This window comes from Gopherus evgoodei, chromosome 12, assembly GCF_007399415.2.
Source record: "Gopherus evgoodei ecotype Sinaloan lineage chromosome 12, rGopEvg1_v1.p, whole genome shotgun sequence".
Taxonomy (NCBI): domain Eukaryota; kingdom Metazoa; phylum Chordata; order Testudines; family Testudinidae; genus Gopherus; species Gopherus evgoodei.
The window spans coordinates 3,174,928-3,189,050 of record NC_044333.1 but is presented as its reverse complement, the minus strand read 5'-3'; the positions used below and the strand labels follow the sequence as shown (position 1 = coordinate 3,189,050).

Genomic DNA, 14,123 nt, shown 5'->3' with positions numbered 1-14,123 from the left:
TTGATCCTTAGCCACCTTTGTAAAGCACTTTGTGATCTAAAGATGGAAAGTGCTCCCTAAAGGTTAAGTGCAATTAATTTACTATAGGGGAAATGGAGAGACATTAAACTTGTTGATGTGTTGAGTTGAGTTGGCAGTGGGCCATCTATTCTATTCTATGTCGGCTCTTGCACTGCACTCATCACCACAGTACCTAAGCACCTTCCAGTACCTATTGAGCATCTGGGGCTAGGTTTGCGTGAACCTGCCCACATCTAAGGGTCCCTCCCCCAGCCTAAGAAGAGGCGCTATCAGACCCAGATCTCAAACAGTTCGGGGGGGGAGGGGCAACAAATGATAAGACAGGGATGAGAGTGAGGGTCACAGGATCAAAAGCAGGGAGCCAGAGGGGGACACCTTCCAGTAGTGCACTAAGCAACATGATTAACATTGTCACATGTTGTTTGTTCTCTCATCCTCTCCCCAGGGGCTGGGGGGAGTGTGTGCAGTGGAATCTTTTACTGTGGTAGGGTTTTTCTGTTCCAAATAAAGATGTCACAAAGATGCATCTGGGCAAGCAAAAGGAAGTAGACAGTCAAGGAATCCTCAGCATACACATAAGTAACCGGAGCTGTGAGAACAAAGGAGTTCATCTAGGGATGAGGAGCAGAGGGAGAAGAAAGGGAGCAAAACAGCTTTGGGAAGGCACTAACTGATGGAGGAAGAACCACCCGAGGGGACAAAGGAACAGCTGAAGAGAATCAGAGGAGAAGAGTCACAAAAGCCTAAAGAATGGGAAGCCAGAAGCAGAGAGTTAATGACTGTCTAAAGAAAGGTTGAGGTTACTTGGTTTCTCCTCGGGCACGCCAAGAAGGCTAACGGCATTTTGGGCTGTATAAGTAGGGGCATTGCCAGCAGATCGAGGGACGTGATCATTCCCCTCTATTCGACATTGGTGAGACCTCATCTGGAGTACTCTGTCCAGTTTTGGGCCCCACACTACAAGAAGGATGTGGAAAAATTGGAAAGAGTCCAGTGGAGGGCAACAAAAATGATTAGGGGGCTGGAGCACATGACTTATGAGGAGAGGCTGAGTGAACTGGAATTATTTAGTCTGTAGAAGAGGAAAATGAGGGAGGATTAATAGCTGCTTTCAACTACCTGAAAGGGGGTTCCAAAGAGGATGTATCTAGACTGTTCTCAGTGGTACCAGATGACAGAACAAGGAGTAATGGTCTCATGTTGCAGTGGGGGAGGTTTAGGTTGGATAATAGGAAACACTATTTCACTAGGAGAGTGGTGAAGCACTGGAATGGGTTCCCTAGGGAGGTGGTGGAATTTCTTTCCTTAGAGGTTTTTAAGGTCAGGCTTGACAAAGCCCTGGCTGGGATGATTTAGTTGGGGATTGGTCCTGCTTTGAGCAGGGGATGGGACTAGATGACCTCCTGAGGTCCCTTCCAACCCTGATATTCTATGGTTCTATGATCTGTTGATTCTGTTCTTTAGGAGGAATGCTATTTTAGTGTGTTTCCTGCCTCAGGCTATGTTACTGTCCTTGACTTGTATTCCAGTTTCATTATTAAAAACTGGCATGGCTTCTCTCAGAAGATTCTGCTGGTTGGTAAGCTCATAACCAGAGGGCAGTTCAAGCTCAGTGCAGCCAGATTCCCAAGTATCTTGTTAACACACAGGAATCCTTGCATGGAATTTTGCAATGAGAGCTGCCCTTCATGATACTGGAAGCAAATAGAAAACAAACAGGGGTTTACTGGTACTGGCACAGCAAGCCTAAAGCATGAAATCTACCACTGAGAGAAACTCGAATGAAAAACGTTAACTGACAAGCCGGAAGAGCTTCACAAATATGCCACAAAATCCAATTCATACTTAGGAACATAGGGATTTCCACATGTGATCAGACCCGTAACCAGTCACTGATGGTCACCATCACTGTAAATGCAGATGATCCTGAATCCTTCAAATTATACCTTGAGGAAGTGAGTTCCAAAGGCTAACTGTAAATAGTGTCCAAAAGTCCTGTGTAATCTATTATCTAATAAAGTGAATGTACAGAAGCATTTTCTGTAGAGCAAACAATGAAAGCCTCTCTAAGCACTGCTCAGAAAGAGCCAGAGAAAAAGAAAGCAACCTTTCAGCAGTGGTGTGCAGAGTCTTCATTTAGTCACTATCATTTAGGGTTTCGCGTGCCAGTAATGCATTTTAACGTTTTTAGAAGATCTCTTTCTATAAGTCTATAATATATAACTAAACTATTATTGTATGTAAAGTAAATAAGGATTTTTAAATGTTTAAGAAGCTTCATTTAAAATTAAATTAAAATTCAGAGCCCCCCGGACCGGTGGCCAGAACCCAGGCAATGTGAATGCCACTGAAAATCAGCTCGCGTGCCGCTTTCGACACCCGTGCCATAGGTTGCCTACCCCTGGACTAAATCATTCCACCTCTGTATTTAAAATATTAGAGAGGCCACATTCGGAATACTCGATGCCTTTAACTTGATTTTCACATAGCAGAGGAGAGTTATAATCACAAGTGCATTGTGTGCAGCTGTCAATTCAGAGATCTGAAAACTAGAGATAAAACATTCCAAACTAACCGCTGGAGTGTCTTGTTACTTTTATACAATGAAAACTATTTAAAAAAATAGTCAAATTAAAATGTAAGGGCATCTTTTGGGGATTTATTAACAACATCTTTGTGGTATTCAGCAAAGATGTGTGTGGAATCTTCAAGACTGTTAATGCTACAGTATGTGTCAGGGTCCCTATTACACCAGCACTATCGAATGACTGAGGTCTCACTAGCTTTCAGAACAGATTCATTTTGGAACAGCAACAATTCCACACTGTCTCATTCACACACAGTCTCTCCCTCCCTCCCATAACATACACCTCCCCAGCTGCAACTGTACAAGTTTATTCATTTTGCTGGGAGCTGCAGAAATATTTATGCAGCCGTTCTTTTCCACGTAAAAAGAGTTAACTCTTTGTCTGCTGGCTGGTATTTGGCAAAGATGAACATCTACATTACTGCCACATCTACATTACTCTGAAGCAATGCCTGTCCTCCAAAGGACAACTGTAGGGGAATGCAGCAGAGAAGTGGTCGAAGAGGGGAACTGAGGCAGGGTTTGTTGGACAAGGGTCCACCCAAGTAAAAATTGGGATAATACTGTAGATCATACACAATCTCACAAGGAAGCTCCTTCCCTTTTGTTTTGGGAATCCACGTGTATGGCTCAGCCATATTTCCGATATTCCTCCACTACCAAAATGAATGTAGCCCTAAGCTCCTCACAGCATCTTTCTCCTCTTCTGGGTCACTCTTTAGCATTAGTTCCCTTTAGCCTCCCTTGTCAACACAGCATTTCCCGCAGCATCTAGTACTCCTGTCATCAAATTGCCCCAGGAGGCCCTACGACTCCTTCCACAACCTCCTACTGCCTCCATAACAGCAGAGCTTCTCGTTAGCCATTACTCTCAGACAGGCTTCATTTCATTCTCTGATTTGTCACAGTTTACAAATAGAGCTGGAGAAGGATTTGTTCCTTTCCACTCTCTCCTATACACTTTGCCATCCTCCTTGTACCTGAAGCTTTATCACTAACATGCCTTTTCCTTACAGGACTAGATCTCTGATTACTTTTCACGCTTTCTTGTTCTTGTTCAGATGTCAAACAAAACCCTGGGGCGTGCAATAGTCTCTCCTGGAACACTTTCTAATTCAGCTCACTTTCTCCCTCCTTCTCACTATCTTTTCCCATGGGATCCTTTCCGGCATACATCTCCCTCAAGCAAGCTTATTCTCTGCTGAAATTTCAAGTCCTCGTTTTCTCTCTTTTCAGTCCTGATTTTCAGCTCCCCTCCCACTCCTTTCAGGGAAATCTCAAAATGATCACAAAGTTATTTCAAGAAAAGGCAGACACTGTGGAAAGAACTGAGGTGCTGGCCATCGTGAGTGCTCAGAAGGTAAAACAGAACCACTCCCCTCAGAAAAGGCATGGCACTCAGAAGCAGACAGGTTCCTCCCGAGGTGAGTGACAGCCAGGGGGCGTGAACAGGCCACATAGCTCAAGATGGCTCACAGCTCTGAAACAGGATTGTCAGTGGGGAGAGGAGCCGAGACCATTGGGAGAAAGATCTCCCTGAAGGAAATCACAGGGTATGGGAGAATCTCCTCCAGCAACTCTCACTAACCCAGCCTCTTCTGTAACACAATACCTGGAACTCTCCCTTCCCCATGCAGGAGAGGCAGCCCTAGGGTGGCACGGACTTCTGCCACATCACATACTGACAGACAGAGTCAGGATTGAGACAGGGCTGCTATGGACAGGACAAGGGAGCTCCTCTGCCTACTTCCCCACCCCCAGCAGCTGCACATCACCCAGTAGGGTCAGCTGACTTCAGAGTCATTCAGTGAGGTGCATCGCTGGCGCAGTGATTTGGCCCCGTACAAATCAGGAACACTTCAAAGGGGAGGGAGAGCCTATATGAGCTGAGGCTGACTCATCCATCCCCAGTTGAGCAGTGATGCAGAGACAGACGCTGGTAAACGGATTACATCAATGTGAAGAGATCATATTAATTACAGAGAGGGAATAAGCGTGAAGGAAATCACCCTATTTTAAGACACAATCCAAGTGAACAATCCTGACATTAACAAGGAGGAATGAGGACACCAAGGCTGGGGCCCCACTGTGGCCATTCTTGAGTAAAATAGAAGACATCTGTCAACACGGAGCATTTGCAGACCAGAAGAAGATGAGCTGAGACACCCTAGGAGTCACCACACAGCAGTATGGTAACCTGCTGGCCCCAGAGGGTCTGGTGAGACCCTAAAAAGAATGTTGAAATCTAAAGAACAAGGTTAAAAAGGGTCTTGACCAGAGTCAGGATGCTCTTGGTTCATGCCAATCCATCACGTAGTAGGCAGGCAGGGAACATGTGGTGGGTGTAGTCAGAGTATGGCTGATCAGTCAGGCACGCTGCACATTAGCTGCGAGTAACAGAGAACCCTGCCGGGAATGCTGCAAAGAAGAAATTACTGACAGAAATTGAGCCTTCTGGCCACATGGGCTTGTGCTGTTGTTCCCTGGCCATGGCAGGACAGAGAAGGCCACAGTATGTGCAAGGCTGAAGCCCAGCTCTGCACAACCTTAGAAACACAGCTCTCCAAAGGAAGGAAATCACCAAAAATCGTTCTTAATCGGGCTAACTACTTTGGAACAGACCCCTCCATGAGCAGGGACACAAAGGAGGAGTGAGCCAAGAACCCCTCCCAAGACTTCCATCTTCCCTGGGTTGATACAAGGCCCCTCTGTGTGGTTCAAGCAGAGACTAAGCAGAGTTCATGGAATGAGAGGTGTATGGGTGAGTGTTATCAGCAAGCAGGAAACTCTTCTTTCACTTCATCACATGGCAAACCTAAGATGTCCTGCACTTCCTGTCAAGGCCCATGTCTACAAAGGGGACCAAAAAGGAGGACAAAATTAGCCTGGAAAAGGAAGAGGTGAGTTTTAAGAAGACATAAAAATGGGCACTTGGCACATCAAAGGACAAGGGCCTAAATCAAGAAAGCAGGGAGCTTCTTACCACCACTCTATAAATGGCATTTTCTCACTGTGTGGGGCAGCTACAGAGAGGACAGACCAAAACCAAACCCTAACAACGGGCTCCCTTTGGATTTCAGGAGGAAAGGCAGTTCGGACCCTATCCTCACACTGAACCTGCTCCTTTGGCTTGGACTCTAGATCCAAATACCAGAAAGACACTCCCTCTCCCAGTCCCTGGGCCTGTTCCAGCCCTGGTGTCAGAGGAACAGCCCCCAATGCAGACAATGAGATCGTACCTCCTTCCACCAGAGCGACATTTGGACCCCGGTTCAGAACAATTCATGAAATTTTGGCACCATCAAATGCAAACTTGCCCCAACTCAGCCTTGGTCCCTTAACCCAGAGTCAACCCAATTTGGATCCTAATCCAAATACTATCCCCCTGAGGCAACACAGTCACAAAGCAGGTCACACAAATGAGAAAGATTAGACCTAGTCAGTCTGGAAGTTTGATGTTCAGGCTCACACCTTCACACGAAGCCTTTCAATGTCAACTGGCATTTATGCCTTCCAGTGCAGTAGTTAAACATCTAAGTACCCAGGACAGGGGAGCAAGATCCATTTGCATCAACAAATCAGAGTTTTAAGATGCAGAAAAATATGTGTGCTGCACATTGAAGCATCAGGCACTTAGGTGCACAAATTTAGCTGGTAGGTTACAGTCACTTTGTAACTATAACTATCAGAAGCATCTTATTGTATGCCGTGCTCCAACACTTAGCTGTTAACACGGAGATCAGTGCAGCACACAACCTACCGAAATTAGACAACACCATAGACTGGTAAAGATCCAAGTGATGGCTCTTACCTTGTCATTGTTCCTCAAAATCAGCGGGACTTCATAGATCTCACAAGGGGCATAGTTCTGAAATACCACCTCTGATGGGAAGGGCTGAAACAAGCTCTGCTCCAGGTCAACTGAAGAGAACTAAAGATGTAAAGAGACACTCAGTAAGTAGACACACAAATGCTGAGAGGAATGGAGTCATGAATGCAAATTCTGCATTGCTCTTTAGCAGGAGGCAAGCTAGACCATCTCTATAAGCAATGATATAAGGTTTGTGGTGAACACTCCCCAAAAGAGCTGTGGAGCAACTGAGATCAATGCATTTACATGAGGACCCCAATGAAGACACCCTAGAGATGATTGTTGTCCATTGGCTTAATAGCATGCATTCACCCTGATATAAATACATCATGGTCCAGATCCTCAGATATTTAAATGCCTAACTTGCATAGGAGTAAGGCATGGAAATTAGGCACTTAAATGCCTTTGGGAAACTGGGAGGATCCTATGGGAGTAAGGTACTTATGCCTTTGAGGATCTGGCCCAGGAGACTAGAGGGCAGAGAGATTTACTGTCAGTAAGGAAGGCGACCGAGAGAAGCGATGCAGCAGCTGTTCAGAGTTCAACAAAAGATGACAGAGGACAAGGCTATATGATTTCACATTACCTTGGTGTCACTGGAGGATTTGAATGAGGACAGAACTTTGGTTACATAATGTTTTCTGGTGAGTTTTAAACCGGAGCAAGGAGTACTCAACTTTGTCCTTTCAAGCCTGTGTTATTTCACGCTGTTCTCTGAGCATGCCCAGGAATGTGCACAGACGCACAGAGCAGGGGGTTGTGGGGCAAAGCAGGACATATTAGGAGGAGATTCTTAGATTAGCCCTAAATGTTTTAATCTGATTGTGCTGTTCTTGCACCAATAGGCAGGTACCATCTCCATATTCTAATAAGGATGCATCCTGCGCCAAGACCCTCGAGCGACATCTGAGTCTAGACCAGTAGTTTTCAACTTTTTTCATTTGTGGACTCCTAAAAAATGTCAAATGGAGGTGCAGATCCCTGTGGAAATCTTAGACATGGTCTGTGGACCCAAAGACTACAGGTTGGAAACCACTGGTCTAGACAGAAAAGGCTCGTGTGATGAAATCCTTGCCCCACTGAAGTCAATGGGAGTTTTGCCATTGACTGCAGTGAGGCCAGGTTTTCATCCACAGGTGGGGGAGGATTGTCAGTGTGTGCTGTCAACTATTTCTGGTCCCTGGAGTTTGGATTTGTTCCAAGTTTCCTGTGGAACAAATTTAGGATAGTTCTCAATCAATTTGTTACAGGTTTCAGCTGGGGATTTTCTGCTCAGTAGAACACTTCAATAAGGTATCCTCTTGATAGGTATTACAGGTATTAAAGGTATTACAGAGTGAGCAAGAAACCAAGTTTAAATGTTTATCCTGCTGAGCATGCATCCAAGCTGTTAGAGGGGCATTCCCCTATGCAACCTCCATGGTATCATGACCCGGAATGTCTCCAACCTGGGTTCACCTCCCTATTTTACCCAGCAGCTTGGTACTAAACAACCTACAGAGAGAGCATGAAACCTGAACCTATATCAGGAAGGCCTCCCCTAGGCCCTGACTGGAGAAACAATGGGACATCTGATTGATCAGAGCTTCCTATTGAAATCCAAAGGGAGGGACAGGAAGTTATCTGCACAACTGGCTCTACCTGACTGCTGCCTGGAATGCTCGCCAAGCCCTATGTACTGTGACCTGCCTAATTCCCAGTATCCTCACCTTGGCCTGATGCCTGGTGACACAAATAGTGTCTGGCCCTATCCAAATTAGTTCATCTGATTCCCCATAACCTGAACACAATCCTTCATGTCAAGAGCTGAGAACCAGGCCCAAGTAGGGGGAAGAGGAAGGGGATAATAGAAGCCAGCATCACCATTCATAATTTGGACTTTTGGATAAAGCTATTTAGTATAAACAGGTCTAGAACGGGGCAGCACCTCCATCCTTCCTGGAGATGAGGAAGTAAGGGAAGTAGAAGCCTTTGGTCTCTATGGTGCCCATTGCAAGAAGAGCTTCGGCCTCTTGTTGGAAAAGGCACTGATGGGTAGCGTCCCCTGGAGGTGTCTGGGTGGGGTTGGGGTGAGGGAAATTATAGAAATTTTATGGAGTGTCCATGGTGGATTATTTCCAGGACCCCATGGTCCATGGTGACCTTGTCGCAATTGTGGGTGAATAGGGCAAGACGGCCCCCAAAGAAGACGTGTGGGGCCACGGATGGCAAGGGGGAGGGTTCACAGCTCTCAACTAAAACATCAGAAGCGTGCCTTGGGTTGCCGGTGGGTGAGGGTCGAGGAAATGGCTGTGGCTGAGGTCATGGGTCGCTGACGCTGGGACTGGTGGTGCGGGCGTGGGAGTTCCTGGTGCCGTTGTTAGAACAATGGGTAGAGTGCATATGGGCGGGGGTGGAATTCTTGGAGCTGCTGTTTGTGCTGCGGGGCTGGAGTATAGATCCCCAGGGAGCACAGCGTAGCCCCCAAGTCCTTTAACGAGTGATGGTGCTCGTCAGTCTTACCATAGAACAACTTGTCCTCGTAAAAAGGGAGGTCCTCTGTGGTCATTTGTACCTCTCAAGGGAAACCAGAGGACTGTACCCAGGACTCGTGGTGCATGAGGATGTCTTTGGCAAGCGTGCGCGAAGATGTGTCAGCTGCATTGACCACCTTTTGGAGGCTGACTTCATCTACAAAGGTGCCCTTCATCCACCAGCGCCTGCAATTGGGGTAGATTGTCCTTGAACTCTGCAAGCGTAGGTGTTAAAATCGTATTTCACCAGTAGAGCCTGATAGTTGGCAATATGAAACTATAACACCGCAGACGAGTAGTGGAGGCAGTTGGGAGCAAGAGTCAGAGCTGTGCCTGGATATCGGAGAAAACGTCAGCTCTGGTTCAGAAAAGCCCTCGGAGTCGAAAGATGCCTTCAGCAGCGGGAAGCCAGCAGTGCGGACGGACCATGGTGTAGCATGGGCATGGCCCTCTCCAGCAGGAGCAGGACCAGCTTGTCTCCACAGTGATGGGCCAGAAAGCAGTGGCGAAGATGGATATGGGAAGCTCCAGTTCCTCCATGGAGAGAAAGGGCTCCAGACCACCAGGGGTCCAAGGAGTGTCTCTGGAGGCTGCTGAAGACTGTGGTGGGGTCCATGGAGTCAGCTGCACTGAAGGTCTCGGAAATAGCAGTGGAATAGGCTGTGCAAATGCAGGAGAAGGCACAGGGCCAGCAGGTACGGGGGCCATCGACAGGGCCGCTGGATCCTTTTTCTTCTTACTCTCACCCTCAAGATGGGAAAGCCGGGGTGTAAGTGCAGCAGTGTCAGTGCGCAACATGTCACCTGACCTGGCACGGCTCAGGGAGGAAACGCTGCCCTTGATGGGGACTTGTGTCTATGCCGATGAGAGCATTTTCTAATCTTGTGCCTCGGCCTGTCCAGAACTCCCAGGTCCGAAGCATGGGAAGTGCTGGGAGGTGCACTCATTACCGGTGATGGACATTGTACCGCCAGTTCCAATGGTAGAGAGACTGAGGAAACGCATGATGCACATGCAGGTCAACAGTCACTGCTATGGAAACCTTCCAGCTCTGGCGCATGGCACACATGTGCACCCATGATTGGAATACATATAGAGACCATCACTCAAAGAAGAAGAAATGAAAATCCAGACAAACTCCATTCATTTCAACTGAGATTCTCTGCATTCATACTGGTGGAAACAAGATCAGAATCTGGCCCTTTGAGCACAAAAGACATGGAGCCTGAGACCCCTCTGACTTACACCAGTATAAACTAAGAGTAGCTCCACTGAAATCAGTGGTTTGAGAGGACAGTCAGGCCCAGTGTGTGCAGGATTTAAACAAGTTGAATCCCATGTACTGCATCACTGTAAACATCACATGAAATCGAAAGAAAAAGGGAGCTAGAAGGAAGGGCAGGAAAGTGCTACCTTTTGATGGGAGGTTTCACTCATGTCTAAAAGCTCAACAATCCGAGGTGGCCGCATCTCATGAGTACTAGCCAGCTTCTGCTCCGTAGTAAGAGACATCTCCTTTAGGAAGGCAGATGGAGTCAGCTGCAATTCAAAACAACAGGAGCCAGAACTATACAAATGGCTTTTCTTGTTACAGTGCTGCTGATAAATAATTTGTGTTCTCAGCCGTTAGGGCAGTCCTGGAACTCCACTAAGTTCCCTGCTGAAATATTTAAACCTGTAAATTAATTATACTGAGCGGAATATACATGCACTACCCAAGAGATCCCGTCCTATTTGTCTCTCTGTCAGCCATGATTTGAAATGACATCTGGCTGAGGAATTTGATTTCCTGGGGGTGGGGGAGTGTTCCTTTAACTTTCCTGGCTCAAGCATGTGACTTGAAAGGAAAAAAGTCCGTACAATCCCATGGCTACAATTTTACACATGCTCACGCAAAGACCCACGTAGGGACAACTTCTCTGAGGGAATTGTCAAGGCAAAGCATCAAAGAAATGGAACGACAAGATCAAAGGAAAGAGGAATGGCCCAAGTTTAGATCATCTCATTTTAATCAGCAGTTGTCTGATCTGGCTTTGTCCTTATAGCCTTCCTGATGGAGCTCTAAAGAGCTGTTTCCATGGTATGAGCTAGCATTGGGCTGAATCCTGCTCACCTTGTCTCAAACAGCAAACCCCATTCACTAAACATGTGGGTAAAAGGGGCAGGGTTTGACCCCTGACCCTACAAGCCCTTTATAACATGATTAGTCCTCACTTCACGTGACATGAAGTCAGTGGCCCAGTGGATCCCTACACTGGAACTGAGGTTGGCACAGGGTTCATGAGAGGGCAAGCATGATTTAATTTCTGTGTTCCTCTATTCTGGACTTGGTTCAACCCCAGGCACAGATTACAGCAGCCTGAAAACTACCCAAACTTATGCCCAGCTGCCAAAGGCACTTAGGGGCTACTGCATCAGCCAGGAATGGCTGGAGTGCAGTGGCACTCGGGCCAGGCTCCCTCCTCTCCCATATCATCCTTCATGTTCCCCAAGGACTAGTGCAGGGGTAGGTGTAGGCCATTATCGTGTCTTGGTGCCAGCTGGAGAAGCCCCTACACCAGGCAAATTCCCCAGGGCTACTGGATCTTACAGCAGGGCGGGATGAGTTGAGCCTAAAAGGAATAGTCTCATCAGCTATGGCTTGCACAGCAAGTTCCTGCTACACCAATCACTCCACTAGTTGAGGACCTGCTTCCGGTTTAAACTCTGAGGAGATGCTTGTTTTGCTGGGGTTCTCCTTTAACTGCAAGGTCTGTGGTGAGGGATGATGAGACTCCTCCCACTCCTTTCCTCTTACCTACCCCTTCCTCATCCATTGATCCTGGATCCCATAGAAGGGGCTTCCTGAAGTCAGAAGACAAAACAAAAGGGGGGGTTACCTTCTCCACCTCTTTATGGGAAAGGTGGGAGGCGGGAACTGGCACTATGGGGTCCCTCTCCACTGCTGACGTTGATCAGATATTCTAGCCATGTGTTAGGTACTTACAGTAACAGCCATTTCTTCTTCTCTGACAAGCTTTGGATTACGGGGGGCCACAACTTTGCTCTGGAATCCTTCAGGCATCTTGGAGGGCCCCAAGGAGTGAAGAACCTTGCCGGACGGCATCCTTACATAATTTCTTAGCTCATCTGGAATAAGCAATAGTGTGATTTTTAAAAGCCAAAAAAATCCTTGGAATTAAAAGTCCTCAGCAACAACAGGTACTGGGCCCAATTTTCACCTCCTGCATGGGACAGAGTGTAGACTCCATTGACTCAGAGTGGGCATTTTACAGTCACTTTGCTCAAGAGCAAATGATGATACAAGGTGCAACGCTGCAGAAACTGAAACCTGAGATACCCTGAGAGACCCATGGGAGAGTTCTAGTTTACAGGGCTTTAATTTTTAAACTTCTACTACTAGATTCTCCTCTCACACTGGAACAAGCCAGAATAACACCCCTCGAGTCAATGGAGTTACACCAGCATAAAATATATGTCAGAAGTGAGCCATGCACACAGCCTCCCTGATCTCACTCCCTTCTCTACCATAAATGCCGTCTGCCCCGTCACTAACATGGGTTAGTGTTTGTGCATCTTTAAGGGAATCAGAATGAGGGGCTTGTGGCAGCGGAGTATTCCCATAGTCACTGATGTATTTTCTTTGGGAGTTTTGATCGAGTAAGGACTGCAGCACCGGGGTGAGACTGAGTGTAATCCCAAGCCGTGAGCACCAATTAAGACACTAAAGGCTGACAGCAGCCTCCACTGTGAACCTCACTCTTGGCAGTGAGTGGATCTAGAGAGTCAGGGATTCATTGACCAAACCCTCATCCTGTCCCAGGAAACCCCTTCAATATTATCTCAGATCCAGCCTCTGTGGAGCAGTGCATGCGAGACACAAACACACTGACACTACAGCCAAACTTTGCACCACACAGGCCCAGCGGTTTTGCTCTTTGGGTCCAACATGAAGAGCAGGGACAGGGGATTTTGGCCCTAGCAATTCTCTCCTGAATAATCACCCACTTTACAAAGCATGGACGGAGGGCAGTGAAACCAGAGGAAATACGCTCAGAGCCAAACGGCCCAATGGTATCAGTGAGATCGTAAGGAGGAGGGGAGAATAAGGAAAAGCTATTTGAGTTCACCTAAATAATACATTTTAAAAAAATACAGAGGGAGCTGGCATGCACCCAGCTCTGCCATGTCTGGAAGGAAACCCTCACATCATTTCCTTGACACATTAATACTGTTTAAAACACTCATGTCACTCTCACCTGGCTGCTGAGGAGGTGGGGCCTATAAGAAATATTCTATTTTTTACTATTTCAGGAAGTTGTTAATGTTTTTAATTGAGAGGAGGGTGAAGGGTTAGCATATTTAAAAAAACATATTTAAAAAAGGGAAGAAAGAGAACCTGGGGAGCTACAGACCGGTCAGTCTCACTTCAGTCCCTGGCAAAATCATGGAGCAGGTACTCAAGGAATCCATTCTGAAGCACTTGGAGGAGAGGAAAGTGATCAGGAACAGTTGACATGGATTCACCAAGGGCAAGTCATGCCTGACTAACCTGATTGCTTTCTATGATGTCATAATTGGCTCTGTGGATTTGGGGAAAACGATGGATATGCTATTGGCAGTGGGGAAGGATAGCTCAGTGGTTTGAGCATTAGCCTGCTAAACACGGGGTTATGAATTCAATCCTTGAGGGGGCCATTTAGGGAGCTGGGGCAAAAATCTGGGGATTGGTCCTGCTTTGTGTTGACTAGATGACCTCCTAAGGTCCCTTCCAACTCTGATGATCTACCTTGACTTTAGCAAAGCTTTTGATATGGTGTCACACAGTATTCTTGCCAGCAAGTTAAAAAAGTATGGATTAGATGAATGGACTCTAAGGTGGGTAGAAAGCTGCCTAGATTGACAGGCTCAATGGGCAGTGATCAACAGCTTGATCTCTAGTTGGCAGCTGGTATCAAGCAGAGTGTCCCAGGGGTCGGTCTTAGGGCCAATTTTGTTCAACATTTTTATAAATAATCTGGATGATGGGATTAATTGCACCCTCAGGAAATTTGCAGATGATACTAAGGGGAGAGAGGTAGATAGGCTGGAGTGAGACCCAGACAAATTGGCAGATTCGGCCAAAAGAAAT

General features: G+C 46.8%; 1 protein-coding gene across 4 annotated transcripts in view; it reads right to left on the bottom strand.

The window, feature by feature from the left end:
- Positions 1 to 14,123, bottom strand: part of HYDIN (HYDIN axonemal central pair apparatus protein) — a 392,944-nt gene that overhangs the window by 362,366 nt on the left and 16,455 nt on the right. For 2 of the 4 annotated variants that reach the window (XM_030581746.1, XM_030581750.1), the window contains exons 2-4: positions 11,979 to 12,121; positions 10,406 to 10,531; positions 6,420 to 6,539 (exon numbers count right to left, since the gene is read on the bottom strand). In XM_030581746.1, the coding sequence (XP_030437606.1) occupies positions 6,420 to 6,539; positions 10,406 to 10,531; positions 11,979 to 12,098 (366 nt within the window). In that variant the 5' untranslated portion in view covers positions 12,099 to 12,121. Of the gene's footprint in view, positions 1 to 6,419; positions 6,540 to 10,405; positions 10,532 to 11,793; positions 11,837 to 11,978; positions 12,122 to 14,123 lie in introns of those variants that run through there. The other 2 variants (XM_030581747.1, XM_030581748.1) reach the window with 2 other exon arrangements.